The following is a 23635-nucleotide window of genomic DNA, read 5'->3' as shown; positions in this document are numbered from 1 at the left end:
ACACTCTTTTTCTAAGTCATTTCTGTTGCCCCTTTCCGGATCAGTCCTATTAAGTCCTTCTTTTACAATGTGATGACCAAAACCCTAATGTGGCATTCCTGGAAGGAAAGCCCACAGCCAGGAATGTCACAGCTCCAGAGCCTTTTCAGACTCTCCATCCTCTAATTAGGATGGCCACACATCTCAGCTACTGCTTTTGACTGTTGCTGTGAGCTGCATGTTGATGCCCATCATTGTGCCTAGATAATTTCCCTGAGCAGCTAAAACTAATAATCAGTGGTATTTTCAATAGAGCCTTGCCATTTAGTGGGTGAGTTATTTAGCACTTCATTTTTTTTCAGTTGAATTTAATTTCTGGTCATGTTTCCTAATTAGGAAGATTTACAGGATTCATTTTGATTTTTTGAAAAATTCCTTCCCAGGAATGCTTATCTCAGCTTCAGCAAATGTTTCATCTGCTTATTTCACCTCTTAATTCCTGCTGGGGTTGTTAACGTGTCAGACTTCAACAGCAGGGCTGATTCTGGGGCTGCCTCATTGTTGGCTCTTTTTCAGACTGAGCCTGGGTCTTTATATTCAAGGCTGATGGGCACAAATGCAGCTTTTTCTCCCTTACTCCTGGACCCTCTTGTGGCCCCTCAGCAATCCTTTTGCGCCTTCTTCCGGTCTCTGGCTCCTCCTTTCTGTCAAATCCAGCCTGTCTTCCATATGCATTTCTAGGGCTCCCCTATTTCCAGCCCTGAATGTGGCTTTTAAAAATAAAAACTGTTATAGAAAATTTCATTAAAATAATAAGTGATGCTATCTCTTGCATCTCACCACTTACTTGGTTCTCCTTTCTCCTCCTATTGTCTGTACGTGACATTGATTTTGTTTGCACAAATTTGCCTTGCTGCTCTGTTATTTTCGTGCTTTCCAGTGATAGGTCTCCACTGCTCCTTTTCTTCTCCTCGCTCCTTTCCCCTCAGGCATTTCCTCCTCCTCTTCTGGTACTCAAAGAGCTAATAAACTCAACCAGGTGGAAGGGGGGCTGCAATCACTCAGGATCCTTGGGCTGGGATTAGCCGGGCTCTGGACACCTCCAGCCAGAACACACATAGAAAACACCAAAGATAAAGTAAACTGTCTTCCGTTTGTTTGGTCTTCCTGAGAAAACCAGTGCCCGTTTCTACTGCACAGTGACCAGTGTTCATAGTTTCTACTGCCGTGGCTCTTTGCCCAGAGCTGTGATGCAGAGGGGAGCATTCCCAGTGCTGGACTTGGTGTGACAGGGAAAATTTCAGGCATTACGGGCAGAGAGTAATCTATGGAAAGACTATGAGAGGTGGAGCCCCAGAGGTATGGGAGAATACAGTGAAGTTGTTTTCTATGAGGATATTTTTAGAAAGTCCCAGATCCATTGGGTTTCCTCAGCAAAATAGGAGGTGGATTATCAGTACAATTTCAAATACCCAGAGGGCCTTGGTAGGCAATTTAAGGATGAGAAATATTGGCCTGGTAACTCAGGTAACACTGAGAGACCATTCCTAATGGGAAAGTGTCAGCGAGACTTTGGCCAGTTGTTGGCATAGGTGAGAATACCGTGACTAAGGGAAGCTGAAAAGCCACAGGATTTCATGTGAAATTTCCCAGTTTTAAGATGGCAGCCACTTCCCAAAAAAATTTCAATAGTCTGTGTGTGCCAAAGCTCATTAGCTATGAGTTTACAACCCCAGGACTAAATGATCATTAAGGTCCCTTCCCACTCTTACTCTCTCAGTGGTCATAACTCAAGAATGATAAGGAAAAAAAATTAATACTAAAATTTGCACAGCTATTTTCAGTTTATGAAATATGTTCCCTTCATATTACTTTGAGATACAGCAGTTTATATTTTAAAATCTGATATATATTCGGGGCACCAGAGTGGCTCAGTTGGTTAAGCGACTGCCTTTGGCTCAGGTCATGATCCCAGGGTCCCGGGATCGAGCCCCTCATCAGGCTCCCTGCTCCTTGGGGAATCTACTTCTCCCTCTCCTTCTCCCTCTCCCTCTGCCTGCCGCTCCCCCGCTTGTGCTCTCTCTCTGTGTCAAATAAATAAATAAAATCTTTAAAAAAAACAAAATAAAATCTGATGTATATTCAAACCGGTTGTGTTCTCACCATTCCATTCTCTGACCACCAGGCCAGGCAACCCTAAGACTTCAGGAAAATGAAGTATAGGGGCCCCTGGGTGACTCAGTCGTTAAGCGTCTGCCTTCGGCTCAGATCATGATCCCAGGGTCCTGGGTTCGAGCCCCACGTCCGGCTCCCTGCTCAGCAGGAAGCCTGCTTCTCCCTCTCCCACTCTCCCTGCTTGTGTTCCCTCTCTTGCTATCTCTCTCTCTGTCAAATAAATAAATAAATAAAATCTTTAAAAAAAATGAAGTATAGTCCCAACCCTACAAAAGGTTGAGGAGTTGGTCCCAATCTTTCCAGTTAAACTTGCTTTGTAAAAATCCCCACCTTTGAAGAAGAGCTAAATAACTTAAACTGCTGCTATTCACTTAACAAAACTTGTTAAACACAGACATAAAAAACACCAGTAACCATGGACCAATTTCATTAATTATAAATAAATTTTAATCCTAAATAAAAGATTAACAAATTGAATCTGGCAGTGTATTCAAAGAATAATGAATATATGGCAAAGCAGAGTTTATTTCAAGAATGTAAGGGTAGGTTGGACATTAGGAAATCTACTATAGTTCATTATATTAATAAGTCAGAGTAAAAAGTCAATCTGGTAATAGACCTTAAGAAACAGTTAATAAAATTTAACCTCCTTTCCTAATTAAAATCTTATAGTAAATTAGGAATAGAAGAAAACTTCTTCAAAGATGACAGTGTATTTTTTTAAGATTTTATTTTTAAGTTATCTCTACACCCAATGTGGGGCTCGAACCCACACCTGAGATCAAGAGTCACATGCTCTACCAACACAGCCAGCCAGGCTCCGCAAGATAACAGTGTATTTAAAGGATATCAAGAATCAACTAGGGGCAAATACTTGTCTTACTACATTATAGACTGAATACCCATTATCTTGTCCTGTATTCTTCAAAAGTTTTCTGAGGTTTTGGCCAATCCAACAGGAAGAGAGAAAATGCATTATTTGTAGGTGATATGATTGTTGACATAAAAATTCAGAGAGATCAGCTGGCAAATTATTAGAACTAATAAGACATTTTCAGTGTGTTAGGATAAGAGATAAATAAATAAATAATAAAAACGAAGTTTTCCTAATTTACAGTAATGATAAATATCTCATTTGCAATATTACCAAAAAAAAAAAATATCTAGGAACAAACTTCACAAAAATTGTGCAAATCTTTGTGAAAATTTTTTCATGTCTTTGAAATTTAGAATACCTAAATACATGAAGAGATGTATTCCTGAATTTGAAAATTTTGACTCACAAATTTGAAAATTTTTAAAGAAGAGAATTAGGAGAGGACTTGCTTTATGAAACAGCAAATATATTACAAGGCTACAATGATTGTAAGTGTGACATAGCACAAACCATGAGAGACTATGGACTCTGGGAAACAAACTGAGGGTTTCAAGAGGGGAGGTGGGTGGGAGGATGGGGTGGCCGGGTGATGGGTATTAAGGAGGGTATGTGTTGTGATGAGCACTGGGTGTTATATGCAACTAATGAACTGTTGAACACTACATCAAAAACTAATGACATACTGTGTGGTGACTAACATAACATAATAAAAATATAAAAAAATAAGTGTGACATAGCACAGGAATAAGCAGATAGCTGATAGAACAGACAAGAGTGTTCAGAAACAGATACACACACACACACATTTAGTTCATGATTAATGGTGCCACTTCAAAGTAGTGGGGAAAGAATAGATTATTCGACAGGTGATATCGGGGCAACTGGTTAACCATTTGCAAAAAGTAAAGTGGAAAAAAATAAGGTGAAGAAACCTATCTCAATCCATTTACAAGAAGAAATTAGAGATTTCAAATTTACACATTCTTCTTGAGTATAGTTTGGCAAAATGTTTTAAAATTTGAGATTTCTATAATCTCTTATTAAATGATTCCATTAATTTTTTTAAAAGATTTTATTTATTTATTTGAGAGAGAGAGCGAGCACGTGCTTGAGCGGGGATGGGGGACAGGAGCAGAGGGGGAGGGAGAGGGACAAGACCCAAGTGGGGTTCGATCTCAGGACCTGAGACCATGACCTGCACTGAAACCAAGAGTCACATGCTTAACCAATTGAGCCACCCAGGCACCCCTAAACAATTCCATTTATAAGAACTAATTCCAACGAGGTAAATGGACAAATGTACAGAAACGTCTGTACAAGAATGTTTATTGCTGCACTTTTTAGAATAGTAAAAAATTGAAAACCACTTACATGACTGTCACAATGGATTATTTCAAAAGTGTGTGTGAGAGAGATATACATACAAACCTTGGAATGCCATGAGTCTGCTTCAAAATGATGGAATAGATTTATACATATTGGAATGAAGGCTATCCACATGATATTAAGTGAAAGAATCACGTTCTATATCTGTAGGTATTCTTTGATTTTTTTTTTTTTTTTTTTTTTTATGTGTGGAGCTATGGAAAAGCCCAGAAGGAAATATGACAAGCTGTTTCTTTTTCCTTTTCCCTGGGTAGATTCTATTTTTTCGCCTAGAAGATTCTCCCCATTTCTTAAGAGCTCTTTATCCAGGTAACTTCAATAGTACATCCTTGAGGTCTTAGCTTAAACTCTGTTGGGGGGAGAAGGGAAAGCAGAAACCCTATCCCTAGGTAAGCATGCTCTCGTTGAACCCTGTACTTGCCACACTACCTACAGACCATACTACACTTTTTTATTCATCAAATTACTTACTTTTGGGGTTTTTTTCCCCCTAGACTCTAAGCTCCGTGAGGGCATGGACTGCATACGGGTCTAGCGTTCCAGAGCCTAGCACGGTGTCTGGGAAATAACTGTCGCTTATTGAGCTCTTACTGCACGTCAAATACTGTGGTTGGCGTTTTAAATGATCTCACTACACCCTGAGGTAAATGCTATTATTCTCTCCATTCTGAAGACGGGGAAATTGAAAGAGAGTGAAGTTTGTCCTAAAAGCCGTTGCCCCACTGGGATTAATTCCCAGGCCTGACTCTTGGCCACTACACTCACTATATAGTGATCAATAAATACCATACGAACGACAACCAGCCGCGGCTTGAGGGTCACTTGGCGGGGACGTTGCGCTGGAGACATAGCACTGGAAAGGTGATCGGAGGAGAAGCCCTTTAAACCCGCTCACAAGTTAGATACTCGCAAGCCCCGCCCACTACGGCCCGCCCACCAGCCCGGAAGGGACCGGCTGGGGCGGGACGAGCTTCCGGGGGCGGGGCGGGGCCAGCCCTGGTTGGCCGGCTTCGGGCGGAAGTCGGGAGGGTCGGTGGTCCGAAGACGCTGGCTTGTGACAGGGCGGGGTAGAAGGAAGGCCTACATAAAGGTTGCCTCTCCATCCCTTCGCTCCCGGGGACCCTCGGAAAAAAACCAACACCCCGGCCCCGCGGCTAGCCCCTTCCCCCAGGCTCTCTCCGCTCGATTTCGCCACCGTTATGTGGGAAGCGAATCCGGTGAGTAGCCGGGCGGGACGGGGCGGACCCAGTGGGCGGGGTTGAGGAGAGAGGGGCGGGAGGGGGTTCCTGGGAACTGCTCCCCCTCACCCGCTTCGGGCTGGGTGTTGAGTTCCGGGGCCCCGAAGATCCTGGCCCTTGGGGCTTCTATAGTTTCTGGCTTTTGAGCGGTGGAGATGGCTCCGTGGGTTCTCCAACGCATTATTACTTTCTGTTAGAGTTATTTATTTGACTTGCTGTGGTTTCTCCGCCTCCCCCTCCCCCCACCGTCTTTTTAAACTTTGTGTTTTGCTTCCTAATCGGAGTTCCGGGGCTTCGGACCTGTTCCTCTGCCTTTGCCTCAGGTGTACCTGCCAGTCCCATCCATCTAAAGCGAGGGGATTCGACCCCCGTGTCTTGAATGGGCCTAAGAGGAACCATCAGTGCTCCTTTTTCCCTTCTTGGTGGACAGTCATTTCAAACTTGGGGGGACCGAGTGTATGTTCTAAGCGTCTAGATGGTGAAGTTCTTAGATTTTTTTTTTTTCCAGTGGACAGAACTGATGATCTGGAACTTTTCAACTGCAAGTCTTGTCTCCCTCCTTCTTGTCTGACTCCGGTATTTGCATTCTGTCTGCATGTATTTTGGTCTGCTTTGCTTTTATACATTTCTTTAATGTGCAGCTCTCAAAGAGTGGAATCCGTTTGCCCAGAGTATTCCATTCATCTCTTGTTAGAGTTGAAATCGCCTAGTAACATGGCAAATGTACACCTTAGGAGTTGACTCGGGAAATGGCAGAATCCCGTTTCAGCAAATTGTTGGACTGAATGTGTGAAATTACCCCGTGTGCCGAGATAACTGCCCAAATTTACTTACAACCCCGTTTTCATACTTGCAATACTCTTTTGCTGTAATCAACACTTTTTTTTTTTTTTTTTCCATTTCTGGAATATATTTCCAGATGAGTTGGAGTGTTTATCAGTTAATTCTGTTATGTTTTTAAGTTTTTATCCAGTAGAAACTAGTCTGTTGGTCTGCATTTGTTGGTTGCACATTGTGGTTGCATCCCAGTCCTTCATGTTACTGGTCGTCATCTAAGATCTTTTTTTTTTTTTTTTTTTTTGGTTCATACATATAACCCTGCAATATCAGCCCACATCACGGGAAAGTAATTGCTGGGATTTGATTTTAGCAAAAATAATTTAGAATTATGAGAATGTGCTCTCTGCGTTTGTATTCAGTTTCACGATCTGTCATCAACAGTCTTCATTTTCTGCCATTATACATATGTGTGTATGTGTATGTGTGCATCTGGCGTCTGTGTCTTCAGTTTTTATTAGCAGTCCTTTTCGTCTTGGTTTCTCCATAACAAACTTTTTAGTCACCTAAGTATGTCTTGCTCAAAGTCACGTTTCAAATTCTTCATTATATTGTAAGCTCCCTGTGGGCAGGGATTTTTGTCTGTTTTGTTTATTTCGGTATCTTCAGGCCAGAGAACAGAGCCTGGCACTTAGTAGGCACTCAGTAAATATCTGTTGAATTAGCAAAGGTGACTGGATTTAGTACACGAGGGAGTCCTTTGCTCCTACTGTTCATTCTCCTTCCTCCATCACATATACATTAGCAATTGCTATTGGATCATTTGTATGTTTGTAAGGATTATAAAGACATTAGTGAATGTCTTATAAATTTGTTTTGTTATATAGCATTATCTCATTTCTTTGTAAGGAATGCTGTTTCTTCTGACATCACCCTAACGATTTTGCTTGATTTCACCAGAGCATACTGACCTTTGTTAATAGTGGCGAACCTTCCACATATAATCCCACGTTCTTCTTTCAGCCCCTATCGTGCTACTTCTTTCAGCCCCTATCGTGCTACCCTAGTATGTCTTAATGCTACTGTGTTTTCTTACTGATACTGGTTTCCTTCCTATGAACATATGAATTCTGTCAATAAGGACAGTTTAGTTTTTAAAAATACAGTCAACGTTCTGTATGTGTGTTTCTCTAGTAATTTGTTAGTTTATAGTAATAGAAGCAGCATCTGGACAGTTTGTCCAGCTGTGCTCATGGGATGAAAATTAATTTTAATGTTACCCTAAGCCAAACACATTGGAAATTTAAAAAAATAACAAAAACTACAATGTATCCTAAAGATAAATGCAGATGACTTTTGCATTACCCATCAATTGAAATTACTATTTGCCATTTCTTACCGTTGAATGAGATCATAAATTCTACTTTGTGAAGCAAGGCCACTGTGAACTGCTCTAATTGAGGTCTTCTGCCTAGTTTCTCCCTGTATATCTTTGATAGCATCTATGGCCTTAATGTACCACCTATGAGCTGCGGACATACCTCCTATTGCAAATATACCTTCTGTATGATACTGTATTCTACTCACAAGTGGCTTTGAGAAAATGTTACACTGATGGCCATGGTAATACTCAGAAGCAGCTGCCCCTCCCAAGTGAAAAGTCCCCATGACATGGTTTGAGTGTGGAAAATCAGCACTGAGCTTGCAACATTTCCTTGGGGGAGAAACCTAAAACAGAATAACCAAGGAGTTATAAGCTTTGTCTCAGTACAAAATTTTATTTTATCTTTCAAGACAGTCATGAGGTCAGTGATATCTACTCAAGCCTTTCACTGACTAGGCACCTTGAGGTAAGCATAATGTCCCTGCCAAGGCAGATCTGATTGACAGAAGTAGCAGGCTCACTCAGTTCTGGTATGAGCTCTTGGCAGTTCGCTAACCACCTGGGGGAGGTAGCCCTTGACTAATGTGCCCCAGTTTAGAAAAATGGCAAAGTCTGTAGAAAGGAATTGAAGGGGTTGGCATCACTGCTTTGACTCTCTATACCGTGACTTTATCCTGCCTTTCTCTGCCCTCTGTGTCATCGTCTTATTCCTCTTTGCTGCGAGTAAGTAATCACTGTTACATATGAGGGAGTTTCAGTTTCCTTTTCTCGCACTGATGAAGGAAACTGAAAAATGACAAACATCTGTAAGATTACAAACCCATGTGTTACAGTATTAAGACCTTGCTTTCAGTGATAAAGTCTCCCATAATTCCTTCCCACATATGAACTCATATTATTCAAAGAATCCAATGAGTTAGCTAAGGGAGGGGAAAAATGATTTTCTCAGGACCACGCAGGTGAGTATGCAGCAGAATTATATGAGTACCCATGTCCTGTTGCTGGGCGACAGCAGTGATAACGTTGTGTATTGGTGCAGTGCTTTACCTGCTGAGCCATCTTTTTCTCTGTTATTTTACATTCACAGCTGCTTCCAGACTCACTTGGCACTATGATTCTTCTCTCTCCTTTTTCTGTCACGCTTCTTGAAAGAATAGTCTTATACTTTTTGTCATTCTTATTCATACTTCTACTCCTCCAGCCTTACCTCTGCCCCTAACACCTCACTTGCTAGGAGGTCACCAAGGACTTTTGAATCAACACATCGGTAGTGACTTTTATGCCTCCAACCTCTTCTGTCTTTCTGCAACATTAATGCACTAGAGGTGTTTTTTAGGACTCTTTTTTTATTTTCCTGGGTCTCTACTGCTTTGGATTTCTTCTTTTTATGATTTGTCTTTGAATCATAATTTTAACTGCACTTCCTTCTATCCCTGAAATGTTCTACTGTTAACCTTTGTTTTTTCTCAACACATCCTTTTTTTGGTGAGCTCCAGGGCTTCAGATACTACTGTAGTGAATATGCCTGCCAAATGTACCTTTTCAGTCCTGACCCTATTCCTGAGCCAGGTGATGGACACCTCTACTGGTTGTCTCTCTGACAGTTCCAAGTTGGTATGTCAAAACTGGACTGCCAGAGAACCCAATCATTGATTCATTATTTCACCCACTCAACAAATATTTACTAAGTATCTACCACATATAAAACATTCTAGGCACTAGGGAGGGGCATTACAAATACGGATCAAGTCAGAGTCTGCCCCTCAGGGGTCTGGCAACATAGTTTGGGGAGTGGAAGTGATACCAGAGGATATTGGGGGACTAAGAAGGTTCACTAACATAAGTTACATTTGAGCTAGGTGTCGAAGTTATAGAGGTGGTTCTTTGGGAAGGGCAAAGGAGCAAAATGACCACAGACCCCAAAGGTGAAAGAGATTGGCAAGTACAGTTTGGATAAAGGAGTGAAATGGAAAAAGTGCATATCTGATGAGTCAAGTCTCAGGATGGGCATTTTCAGAGAATGAGGATGGAGGGGTTGTGCGTGGTGGTATCTAACATGAGTGTAATATCTCTTCTGAGTCAGGCAGCGTCCCTCAGGCTTGGGGGAGGATGGAGGTAGGATTCATTTCTGGAAATGAAAGTTCTACAGCGAACGTAGTGTCTATGAAGAGGTGTTCCTAGATCCACATATAGTCATGGGTTCATATACTGATACCTGTGTCTTGGCATTCTTTCTAATTGTGCCAGTAGTGGATTGAGTTAAGCTTGTGAGTAGTGTGATGTGCCAGGGTTTGGTGGCTGAGGCGGCACTCCACAAAGCATGCCCACACTGAAGTTATCTGATACCTGTGTGAGGTAGGAATTAATAAATGATTAGTCTCCCTTTTTCAAGGATGATACTAGGTCTCAAAGTTTGGTGACCTTTCAGAATAAGGACAGAGCCGGGTTTTAAATCTAGGACTTTCTGGCTCCAGAACACATACTCTTTCCAGTCTGCCTTAACATACAAGACTTAAAAGTGGGTAGAGAAGGACCTGTGAGGAAAGATACAGGGAGTCAGAGAAAAAGAATTCTTGAGCTGCAGAAAATCACACCCTTTGTGCGACACCCAACTCCCATGATTTTAGAACTTTTTTCTAGTGGTGCAGCACATGAACAGCAGTAGGGAAATGCTGTGGCCTCCCCAGGATGGGTACAGCAGATGCAGCACAAGGCCGAGGGAGTGAGTCTAATGGTTTCTGGAGTATCAGAGTTTGTGATACAGGCTGGAGGCAGACTTTTGTAACAGGTTTGAAGGATGGAGTGAAGTGAAATGCTGAGTATGACCCACCTGGTCTGAAATACGCAAAATGTTGAGGTCTGTGGCTTATACAACTCACCCTCTAAGAGTCGGATCTGCTTTTGAAATAGTATCTGATGGCACTCATCTATATATTGAGCACCTACGATAAGCCAATCAGTTCTAAGCCTCAGCGTTTACAATGGTGAATGAAACAGACCAGGTCCCAGCCCTTAGGAGCTTGCAGTCTAGTGCAGGGAGGCAGACATTAAGCCAATAATTATACAAATAACATTTAACTGCAATTGCAGCAAAAGCTCTAAAAGAAAACAAGAACAATGACAATGTATAATAGGGGGAATTAATATTAGACTGGGACATAGGTTAAGTCTACTCTCTGAAAGCCACTTTTACAGCGATTTGAAGGACTGAGCAAGAGTTAGCCAGGTAAAGTTGGATGGGGGGCAAGGAGGGCTATTTAGACAGCAGAAACAGTGTGGGCAGAGATCCTGAGGCAGAAAGGAGCTTGGTGTTTGAGGCAGAGAGAAGCTGTGTGTGGCTGGAACCCAGTGAACCAGGACATGAGGCGAGGAGGTAGGCAGGAACTGGCCAAGCACGGCTCTGTGGCACATGTTTAGGATTTTGAACATCATCCTTAGAGGAGTGGGAAGCCATTAGAGGATTTTATATAGGAAGGGGAAGGAACATATCTGTGTTTTTAAAAAGATCATTCTGGCTGCTGTATGGAAAATGAGTTATGTATTAGGAAGTGCGAAATAATGGCCTCCCAAAGATACCCACATCCTAATTCCCGGACACTGTGAATATGTTAGGTTACATAGCAAAGGGGAATTAAGATCCTAATCAGCTAACTTTGTGATTGGGAGATTGATTACTTTGGATTATCCAGGTGGCCCAGTGTAATCACAAGCATCCTTAAAAGCGGAAGAAGGAGACAAAAGTGAGTCAGAGAAAGGTGTTGTTGTGGAAGAATAGTCGACATTGCTGGCTTTGGAAGATTAAGTAAGGGGGCTACAAGGCCAGAAATGTGGGTAACTTTTAAAAGCTGGAAAGGCCAACAAAACAGATTCCCCGTTACAGCCTCCAGAAGGGAATCAAGCCCATGGTGATTTTAGCCTAGTGAGTTCCATGTCAGACTTCAACAGAGGTGTAAGATAATAAATTTGTGTTGCTTTAAGCCACTAAGTTTGTGGTAATTTGTTCCAGCAGCAGTTGAAAACTAATATCGAGGGCCATCGGAAAGGCCATTGTAAGACCACTTAGGGAGCTATAGTGTAGTCCATGGTGAGGATGAAGGTGATCTGGACTAAATTGGTGATAGCAGGGAGAGAGACACATAGGTGGATCCATCCAGGCTGCGCTTTGGATGAAGAGTGCTAGGTTTCTGGCACAGGCAGCTGGAGGAATGAAATATTTTCACTAAGATGGGGAGATCGGGAAAGGGGAAGATACGGCCGAGACCAAGAGTTTGGCTTTGGGCCTGTTATAGGTTTAATGTGCCTATGAAGCATTCAAGCAATAAAGCCAAAGAGGCAATTGGTAGGTGGGTCTGGAGAGTGGGTTAGAAGTGGCAGTTTTGGTCTTAGTCTTTTAAAGTCTTTGGCTTTTAAAATCATGACAGTAAACGAGACCCCTAGGACAGTGTTTCTCAAACTTTTAGTACCGTTGCAGATCACCAATCTTAAACAAGAAAGTAGTATTTAAAAAATTAATGTTTTTATTATAGAAAAAAGATAGTTTTGCAGCCTCTTACAAAGTATGTATCTAACTTGTTATTTATTTATTTTTACTTTATTTTATTTTATTATGTTGGGTCACCATACAGTACATCATTAGTTTTTGATCTAACTTGTTGAAAGATAGCTTGAGATGTAGGTTAGATCCAGACACTGATTTTTTTTTTTAAAGATTATATATTTATTTATTTGACAGAAAGAGAGCAAGCACAACCAGGGGGAGCGGCAGGCAGAGGGTGAGGGAGAAGCAGGCTCCCCGCTGAGCAAGGAGCCCGATGCGGGGCTTGATCCCAGAACCCCGGGATCATGACCTGAGCTGAAGGCAGACGCTTAACTGACTGAGCCACCCAGGCATCCCTGACTTTTTTTTTTTTTTTTTTTTTACCCTGTATTTCTACTAAATTAGGAAATTCCATGTTATAATTATAGATTGTCAGGATTTGCAACTGGTGTTTGCTGGCTCTGTCAGATGTTTTAGAATGCCAAGATCAAACACATATTGAGAAAGTATGAGAAGATTTCTCCCTGAAGACTATTCCTAGTGTCCAATCAGTTGCCAAATTGACACACTTAAAAGATTAAGTAACTGTAGGAGCAAATGTTTTAACCAGCCCGAACATTTGGAAGATAGGAGCAAATGTATTCTTAGTCATTCTTTGATTACTTCAGTCTCTGGAAAGTATCTGTTCGAGTTATGTTGTAACATTTGGATGTGTTCTTTATATATCCACAATAATAAAATCAGTCTCACTCTCTGATGAGTGAAGAAAGCCATCAGATTCTGGGAAGGAATCACACCCTAGCAATCGAACCATTTGTAGCATAGTTTCGTGACTGAAAAATCTGGTACCTTGTTCTCCTCATTAAAAATTGGGAATTTTGGCCTTGAAATAGTAGGTTTAGGTTATTTCAGATGCTGAGTGTATTTTAGCTTTATACTGAAGCAGGCCTCTGGGAATCAAGAATGGCTGTTAGTGTTATCAGCATCATAAAGAAATATTTTTATCTCATCTGTCCTTTTGGAAACTCTTGTCAGCACTTTTTTCCTTGATACCCTTTAAACTCAAGTAGAAGGGTGATTTTGCAAACACTGCCATTTCCACACATTCGAGAGCACATACTGAGTTGTCAAGATTTGCTGATACTTAATTTTCATTGTTTTCTTCAACATTCACTTACAATCAGGAGGCATATTGTTTACTTCTTTCTAATTGTTCCATGTGTTTAAAACGCCTTTTAGTGATGCAGCAATACCTTTTCTTGCTGTTTGTATAGCTCGTGGTCTGTCAGTTTTGAGTGGGTTGCACCTTTTCCAGCCCATGTCACAGCTCACAGAAGCATCATCGTCTAAATGAAAACTGTCTTTGTGCTGTGAGTTTTCACTGATAAGCAGAACAAAAAGTTGTTGAGTACTTCTGCCTCATTACAGAGTATATATGCTGTAAGAACTGATTTATGTTTTCTCTACAAGTAGTTTGTTCAGTTTTAAAACAAAGTATATGCTGAAACACTCATGTGATAATAATTGCTCTCTCATAACATGTACCATTGATACTCTGTGACTTCCAATAGTCATTTAATAAAGAAATTTTGTCAGTAGCTTGTTTCTTTTCACAATTTGGTTGGGCATTAAATTTGGACTGACAGTTTCTCAACGATATCAAGACCTTTACCTGTTTTAGCTGAGGAATGCCTCTTTATTCTTGGTCTCTTCTCTACCTTATCAACAAAGTAAATTGATTTGAGGCTTTGTTTTAAAATGATGTGAAAGTTTACTTGGTTTTACACCATCATATTTGCTGAACACTAGCTGATATGAACTGATCAGCATAGACTGAACATAATGACATAGTTGGTAACTTTAAAGAAATTAAATTTTCATGAAAATCATTATTACTCTTATATTTCAACTTTACAAAATATATATGAACAAATTTCTTTAATTTCTTCTCTGAAAATGCCTGTGAACTACTTCATAATTCTAGAGGACCATGTTTCGAAGATGCTGAGAAAGACAAGAAAAGGGGCTAGGACTGAGCCCACAGAGCCTAAAAGTTACAGGCTGCATAGAAATTAAGGTACAAAGGAGATCAAGAACTTGTGGCCAAAAATTCAAGACAATCTAGAGAGTATGATTTCATGGGAATCAAGAAAAGGGTAAACTGTGGAATGTTACTGAGTGGTCAAGTAAGATGAGAACTGATAAAAGAGCATAGGATTTAGCAACGTTGAAGCTCATTGGAAGTCCTAGCAAGTGCTGTTTCTTGTTTGTTTGCTTGTTTGTGATGGTGGTGGAAGATACTGGGCCAGAAGCTAGAAAAACTAAATTAGAGTGGGTTTTAGAGTGAATGGAAAGTGAGGCAATGAAAATGGTGTGTGTAGACAAAGAATTATAGTTAATCCACCAAAGGAGATAAAATGGAATCCTAAAAGTACTCAATCTAAAAGGAGATTGAAAAAGATGAAAAGGGGAACAAAGAACAGATGGAACAAAAGCAAATAACAAGATGATAAACTTAAACCTAACTATATCAATAATCATACCAAAGTAAATGCTGCATACATGTCAATTGGAACACAGATTGTCAGATTAGAGTAAAAAGTAAGACCTGACTCTAAGTTGTCTACAAGAAACACACTTCGAATATAAAGACACAGACAGGATAAAACTAAATGGAAGGAGAGCTATGGTGCTGACACCAGTCAAGAGAAAGCTTGAGTGGTATATTAGATTTCAGATTAATGATGTTATCAGGGATAAAGGATGTCATTTCCTATGATAAAGAGTTCAGTTAATCAATAACAATCCTAAACATTTATATACCTGATAATAGAGCTTCAAAATACATGAAGCGAAATTAATGGAACTGTAAAGGGAAATAGACAAATCAATCCCATTCTAGTTGGAGATTTTAATACTCCTCTCTCAGTAATTGCTAGAATAAGTAGGTACACATGAGCAAGGATACAGAGGACTCGAACAACACCATCAACCAACTTGACCTAATTCACATTTATAGACCATTACACTTAACAACAGTTGAATACAGTTTTGTTTTTTTTTTCAACTACATAGGGAACATTTCACGTGATAGACCGTATTCTGGGCTGTAAAACAAGTCTTAGTACATTTAAAAGAATTCAAGTCATGTACAGTATGCTATCTGATCAAAATGGAATTAAATTAGAATTCAGTAAAAGAAAGATCTGTAAAACCTGCAAGCATTTGGTAAGTAAATAACACTTTAACCCATTAATCAAAGAGAGAAAATGTGAAGACAACATATCAAATTTGTGGTATGTTGCTATAACAGTACTTAGAGGGAAAGTTATGGCTACTTTGATGCCTATATTGGAAACAAAACGTCACAAATTAGTGACTACAGCTTCCTCCTTAAGAAACTAGAAAAAGAAGAGCAAATTAAACTCAAGCAGGGGCAAGGAAATAAAATTTAGAATGGAAATTACTGAAACGAAAACCAAAAAATTAATGAAAGCGGAAGCTGTTTTTTTGTTTGTTTGTTTTGAGGAACATCAGTAGAATTGATAAACCTCCAGCCAGACAGATCAGGAGAAAAAGAATTCAAATTATTACTGAAAATGAGAGAGGTAACATCACTACAGACATTAAAGGGTAATAAGGGAATGTTATGAACAATTTAATGTCAATCAGTATGGCCACTTAGATGAAATGGGCATATCCTAAGACACAGACTACCAAAGTTCCCTCAAGAAGAAATAACATGAATAATCCCAAATCTGTTAAAGAATTTAAATTTATGGAAAAGGCCTACCCACAAAGAAAACTCCGGGCACAGATGGTTTCCCTGTAAATTCTAACAATATTTAAGGAAGAAACAATACTAATTCTGCACAAGCTTTCAGAAAATTGAAGAGAAGGTTATACTTCACAACTCATTCTATGAAGCCATCATTACCCTGATACCAAAACCAAAGACATTACAAGAAACTATAGATGAATATCCCTAATGAACATAGATACAAACATTTTAAGCAAAATTTTAGCGAATTGAGTCTAACATATAAGAAGGTTAATTCATAATTACCAAATGGTGTTTATCCTAAAAATGCAAGGTTGGTTTAATATTTGAACAGCAACAAAGTAATTCACCATATAAACAAACTAAAATGAAAAACAATATGATCATTTCAATGTATGCAGGAAAGCATTTGACAAAATCTAGTATCCCTGATAAAAACTCTCAGCAACCTAGGAATAGAAGGGAACTTGCTCAACCTGATAAGGGGTATGCAGAAAAGGGCTAACTCAGCAGGCCTAGGGTGCTCAAACCATGTACATTCTCAAGAAAGGCCTGTTTCCATGACTGTCCTTTCCCTGGCTCCAGAGAACTGAGCTCTTAGAATAGTTTGTCTAATGAGTGTATTTGCATACCTGAGATCTTGAGCTATGCTATACCAGTTTATCCAGATAGTTTACACTGGCAATGTGATTTATGGTGAACAGCTGCTTTCTCTCTGGAGGTCTGGAATGTCAGCAGCTGAGGTCAGTCACGTAGGGTGCTATATACTTGTATGACTGACTCCTAGTAAAAACCCTGGACACCTAGGCTCAGGTGAGCATCCTGGGTTGGCAACATTTTGCACTGGTCACATATGGTTGCTGGGAGAATTAAGTGTGTCCTATGTGACTCCACTGGGAGGGAACACTTGGAAGCTTATGCGTGGTTTCCTCTGGATGTCACTCCATGCGCTTTTCCCCTTTGCTTATTTCACTGTGTATATTTTTACTATAATAAACTGTAACCGTGAGTAGAACAACTTCCGAGTCCTGTGAGTCCTTCTCCTATGAGACCAAGGGTGATTTTGGAGACCCCTAACATAAGGGGCATCTACAAAATACCTATATCTAATATCAGACTTAAGAGTAAAAGACTGAATACTTTCTCACTAAGACCAGGAACAAACAAATGATGTCCATTCTTTATTTGACATTGTACTTGAGATGATAATCAGTGCAATAAGGCAAGAAAAAGAAGGCATGAAAAAGAAATAACAGGCATCTATATGCTAAAAGAAAGTGAGGCTATCTGTATCTATCTATAAAATGCCTATTTTATAGATATATGCCTAGAAAATCTGATGGAATGTCCAAAAATCTAGAACAAATAAGGGTTTAGTAAGGTTGCTGAATACAGGATCCATGTACAAAAAATAATGTATCTCTAAATACAAGCAACATTCAATCAGAAATTGAAATTTACATGCAATTCCATTTACAATTATAAAAGAAATATGGAATACTTAGGCATGAATCTTGCATAAATGATGTACAAGATCTATACACTGAAAACCAGAAAACATTACTGAAAAAAGTTAAGACGTAAATAAGTCAAGAGATATGCCTCATTTGTGGGTTGGAATACTCAATATTGTTGAGATGGCAGTGATCTCCAAATAGATCACTACGCCATCCCAATCAAAATTGAAAGGACCTAGTATAGCCAAGCAATTCTGAAAAAGAACAAATTTGGAGCACTAACACTCCTGATTTAAAGATTCAGTGTGAAACTACAGTCATCAAAACAGTGTAGTATTGGCAGCAAGATAGAGAAAATGATTATTAGAACAGAACAGATTCCAGAAATAGACCCACAAACATATAGATAACTGAATTATTATTTTTTTTTAATAAAAGTAAGGTTTAGTGGAGAAAGGACAGTTATTCACTGTTTGGTCAGAGGCTGTGTTTAAGCCCCTTGTGCCAGTGACACTTCCACCCTGTGTTGATCCACCCATGTGCAGCTTAGGAAATGTTTTCACGTTTGTCCCATGACCTGCTCTGATCATTCCTGGGTGGATTCAACCTAGTGCTTGTACACAGCCTTCCTGACTCTCATGGTTAATTGTAATTCCAGGAGGGCTTTTCTTGGTTATCCCTGGTTCTCTGTATTAAATTTCTGTATTCTCTACCATTTGGCTTGTATTAGGGCTTTGGGCTTCTTGGTTGTTTTTCCTCAAGATTTCCATTTTTTTTTTTCAATAATGTTCTTAGGTATGAGGTTCTCTATTTTCTGTTCCAAATAAAGTCAGTCCCTTCAGAGAGAGATGTGGAGCTCTTTGTCCTTATGGTGTGCTTTTTCCCTTCAGTAGAACCCCTGCGCCACTACACTTGGGGCTGGAGGTGGGAGCTGACTTTTCCCACAGGGATACCTGCACTTTAGATAGAAGGGGTATTGGCAGCGCTGGTCTTCAACTAGGTTGGTAGCAATCAGGACTCAGTATTCTTAACCTACTGGGCCTGGAGTAGAGTTCCACCAAATGAACTGGGACTGGGTGGAGGAGCCAGGAGGTCAGTCTCCTCTGTTGCCTGCTCAGAATAGACCTATACCTCTAGGCTGAAGAAGATGAGAAACACTAGCAGTCTGCCCCTTCCAGGATGAAACTAGCCCAGGACTAGGAGCTGGAGGGAAAGGAAGCTCCTGTCTTCTTTTCTGCACATGACTGAGGTAGATCTTCTGTAACATAGCATTGGTGGAATGGGGGTAATGGACTATATCTTAGTCAAATGCCAGACTCTTGCCTGTTCTGAGATTTAGTAGATTTTCTTGATTAAATGTTTCTCCCATTTGCTGTATGCCCTTAGGACAATTTCTAGAGACTTTATATGTTTTTTGTTTGTTTTTATTCTTTAAAATACTGTTCACCAATTAGAATGTGGTTTTGCTGGGGAGAAGGTCCACTGAGCTCCTTACTCTGTCATTCCACAAGTTCCGCCCTGCTTTCAAGCTTTTAGTAGCAAGCTTTGGATCTTCTTTCTATAGAGACAAGGAAGTTTTCATTACCAAATATGATTTTCTCAAGATTATACGAACGTAATACATTTTGTTAACTACAATAAACTTATCAGAAAGCTTTTAACCAGTCTGGAAGTTGGTTTATTTTTCTCCTATGGACTGGGATTTTGACTTTACACTCATTTTCCACATAGCCTTTCTATTTGATGATCCAGATTAATTGTTCCCAGGCCCCATAAATAATACTGTCTTTGGAATAGATGGCATTATAGACAGATACCACCAACATACCCCCTGCACTTGAAATTTTACAAAATGCTTTTTCACTTTATACTACCTTTTTTCTTCATAACCTGGTGTGCAGGAAGTATCAGTCCTGCCAATTAAAAACTGAAAATCGGCATGGTGGCTAAACTAATTCATTCAGCTAGCATTTATTAATTGTCTACTCCATGATAGACAACTTGCACACATTCCTTTTATTGCCCATAAAAATGTTCTAATCTAGATCCATTGTATTTTAAAGTTACTAATTTAAACTTGACTTACTCTTTGAACCTAATGACACAGAATAGCCCCTTCCTTTGGAGGGGAAACTTATGGTAGAAAACCTAAGACTTAGTCTTATGAACTAAGTCTTTGCAAAGAGCCATAGTATCTGGGAAGCAAAGCAACCAAATTAAGCTTTGGCAACAGGAGAGAAGGAGCAACTGTCTGTATGTGAAAATGAGGCCATGGGGGTTGGCAGTTTAATGAAGAAGTGACGCTCAAGAGGCCTTGGGTGTTTCTTTAATCTTCTTTGTACTGCTAACTCTATGATTCTATTTTTTGTTTTGTTTCAAGTTTTTATTTAAATTCTAGTTAGTTAACATATAGTGTAATGTTAGTTTCAGGAGTAAAATTTAGTGATTCATCACTTACATGTAATACCCAGTGCTCATCACAAGTGCCTGCTAATACCCGTTACCCATTTATCACATCCCCCCACCCACCTCCCCTCCAGCAACCCTCAGTTTGGTCTCTATAGTTAAGAGTCTGTTTTATGGTTTGCCTCTCTCTCTTTTTTCCGCCTATGTTCATCTGTTTTGTTTCTTAAATTCCACATCTGAGTGAAATTACATGGTATTTGTCTTTCTCTGACTGAATTATTTTGCTTAGTATAGTACACTCTACCTCCATCCGTGTCATTGCAAATGACAAGATTTCATTCTTTTTATGTCTGAATAATATTCCATTGTGCATATTATATATATATAAATATCATGGACATATGCATGATGATATATATATATCATCAGTTGATGGACATTTGGGCTCTTTCTATTGGCTATTGTTGATAATGCTGCTATAAACATTGGGGTGCAGGCGTCTGTCCCTTCAAATCAGTATTTTTGTGTCCTTTGGGTAAATACCTAGTAGTGCAATTGCTGAGTTGTAGGGTGGTTCTATTTTTAACTTTTTGAGGAACCTCCATACTGTTCTCCAGAGTGGCTGCACCCATTTGCATTCCCACTAACAGTGTGAGGGGTTTCCCCTTTCTTCGCATCCTCACCAACATCTAAGTTTCCTGTGTTGTTAATTTTAGCCATTCTGACAGGTGTGAGGTAGTGTCTTATCGTGGTTTTGATTTGTATTTCCCTGCTGATGAGTCATGTTGGGCATCTTTTCATGTGCTATTAGCCATCTGTATGTCTTTGGAAAAACGTCTATTCATGTTTTCTGCCATTTTTTTTTTAAGGTTTTATTTATTTATTTGACAGAGAGAGAGACAGCAAGAGAGGGAACACAAGCAGGGGGAGTGGGAGAGGGAGAAGCAGGCTTCCCGCGGAGCAGGGAGCCCGATGCAGGGTTTGATCCCAGGACCCTGGGATCATGACCCGAGCCGAAGGCAGACGCTTAATGACTGAGCCACCCAGGCGCCCCTCTTCTGCCATTTCTTAACTGGATTATTTGTTTTTTTTGGGTGTTGAGTTTGATAAATTCTTTATAGATTTTTGGATACTAAGCCTTTATGAGATATGTCATCTGCAAATATCTTCTCCCATTCCGTAGGTTGCCTTTTAGTTTTGTTGATTATATCCTTTGCTGTGCAGAAGATGTTTATCTTGATGAAGTCCCAATAGTTCATTTTTGCTTTTGTTTCCCTTGCCTCTGAGGACATGTCTAGTTGAATTTATTTTTGTGTATGGTTTAAGAAAGTGGTCCACTTTCATTCTTCTGAATGTGGCTGTCCAGTTTTCCCAACAGTCATTTGTTGAAGAGACTGCCTTTTTTCATTGGATATTCTTTCTTGCTTTGTCAAAGATTAGTTGACCATAGAGTTGAGGGTCCATTTCTGGGTTTTCTGTTCTGTTCCATTGATCTACGTGTCGGTTTTTGTGCCAGTACCATAACTGTCTTGATGACTAGTTTTGTAATATAACTTGAAGTCCAGAATTGTGATGCCTCCAGTTTTGCTTTTCTTTGTCAAGATAGCTATGGCTATTCAGGGTCTTTGTGGTTCCATACAAATTTTAGAATTGTTTGTTCTAGCCCTATGAGAACAGCTGGTGGTACTTTTTTTTATGATAATATTACACATTGATTTTATTTGGTATTATTTCTTTTTTTTAAATTTTATTTTATTATGTTATGTTAGTCACCATGCAATACATCATTAGTTTTTGATGTGGTGATCCACAATTCATTGTTTTCGTATAACACCCAGTGCTCCATGCAGTACGTGCCCTCCTTAATACCCAGCACCGGGCTAACCCATCCCCCCACCCCCTCGCCTCTAAAACCCTCAGTTTGTTTCTCAGAGTCCATAGTTTCTCATGGTTCATCTCTCCCTCCAATTTCCCCCCCTTCATTTTCCCCTTCCTTCTCCTAATGACCTCCATGCTATTCCTTATGTTCCACAAATAAGTGAAACCATATGATAATTGACTTTCTCTGCTTGACTTATTTTACTTAGCATAATCTCCTCCAGTCTCATCCATGTTGATGCAAAAGTTGGGTATTCATCCTTTCTGTTGGCTGAGTAATATTCCATTGTATATATGGACCACATCTTCTTTATCCATTCATCTGTTGAAGGGCATCTTGGCTCTTTCCACAGTTTGGCTATTGCGGACATTGCTGCTATGAACATTGGGGTGCATATGGCCCTTCTTTTCACTACATCTGTGTCTTTGGGGTAAATACCCAGGAGTGCAATTGCTGGGTCATAGGGTAGCTGTATTTTTCATTTTTTGAGGAACCTCCACACTGTTTTCCAAAGTGGCTGTATTTTTGAAAAATTTATGATTCAATTTCTTTGCTGGTTATTGGTCTGTTCAAATTTTCTATTTCTTCCTGTTTCGGTTTTGGTAGTTTGTAAGTTTCTAGGAACTTATTTTATTTATTTATTTTTAAAGATTTTATTTATTTATTTGGGATAGAGCAAGAGTGAAAGAGAGAGAGGGAGAGAGAGAGCACAAGCAGGGGGAGCAGCAGGCAGAGGGAGAAGCAGGCTCTCCACTGAGCAGGGAGCCCGATGTGGGGCTCGATCCCAGGACTCTGGGATTATGACCTGAGCCGAAGGCAGATGCTTAACCGTATAAGCCACTCAGGCGCCCCTCTAGGGATTTATCCATTTCTTCCAGATTGCCCAGTTTGTTGGCATATAGTTTTTCATAATATTTTCTGATTATCGTTTGTATTTCTGTGGTGTTGGTTGTTATCTCTCTTCTCATTCATGATTTTATTTATTTGGGTCCTTTCTCTTTTCCTTTTGATAAGTCCGGCTAGGGGTATATCAATTTTATTGATTCTTTCAAAGAATAGGCTCCTGGTTTCATTGATCTGTTCTACTGGTTTTTTTGTTTGTTTGTTTCTATATCATTTATTTTTGCTCTAATCTTTATTATTTCCCTTCTCCTAGCTTTAAGCTTTATTTGCTGTTCCTCTTCTAGCTCCTTTGGGTATAAGGTTATGTTGTATATTTGAGACTTTTCCTGCTTCTTGAGAAAGTCTGTATTGCTACATACTTCCGTCTTATGACCACTTTTGCCACATCCCAAAGGTTTTGGACTGTTGTGTTCTCATTTTCATTTGTTTCCAGGTATTTTTTAAATTTCTTCTTTAATTTCCTGGTTGACCCGTTCATTCTTTAGTAGCATGTTATTTAACCTCCATGTATTTGTGGTCTTTCCAATTTTTTCTTCTGGTTGACTTCAAGTTTCATAGCATTGTGGTCAGAAAATACGCATGGTATGATCTCAATCTTGTAGTACTTGTTGAGGCCTGATTTGTGACCCAGTATGTGATCTATTCTGGAGACTATCCCATGTGCACTTGAAAAGAATCTGTATTCTGCTGCTTTAGGATGAAATGTTCTGAATATGTTTGTTAAGTCCATCTGGTCAGTTGTTTTCTTATTGATTTTCTGCTTAGATGATCTGTCCATTGCTGTAAGTGCGGTGTTGAAGTCCCCTATTATTATTTTATTATTACTAATGAGTTCCTTTATGTTTGTTATTGTTTT

General features: G+C 39.7%; 1 protein-coding gene and 1 long non-coding RNA gene across 4 annotated transcripts in view; both read left to right on the top strand.

Annotated features, from left to right (window-relative positions):
* LOC144382337 (uncharacterized) overlaps nucleotides 1-23635 on the top strand; it is a 1106857-nt gene that overhangs the window by 441915 nt on the left and 641307 nt on the right. The window lies entirely within an intron of this gene.
* PARP11 (poly(ADP-ribose) polymerase family member 11) overlaps nucleotides 5414-23635 on the top strand; it is a 41347-nt gene continuing 23125 nt past the window's right edge. For 2 of the 3 annotated variants that reach the window (XM_078075489.1, XM_036082101.2), the window contains exon 1: nucleotides 5415-5634. Coding sequence is in view for 1 of the 3 variants with exons in the window: in XM_036082100.2 (XP_035937993.1) it covers nucleotides 5617-5634 (18 nt within the window). In the remaining 2 variants the exon portion in view is untranslated. Of the gene's footprint in view, nucleotides 5635-23635 lie in introns of all 3 variants that reach the window. The other variant, XM_036082100.2, reaches the window with a different exon arrangement.

Source organism: Halichoerus grypus, chromosome 6, assembly GCF_964656455.1.
Source record: "Halichoerus grypus chromosome 6, mHalGry1.hap1.1, whole genome shotgun sequence".
In the NCBI taxonomy this organism is placed as follows: Eukaryota; Metazoa; Chordata; class Mammalia; order Carnivora; family Phocidae; genus Halichoerus; species Halichoerus grypus.
This window is presented reverse-complemented; position numbering and strand designations above follow the sequence as displayed.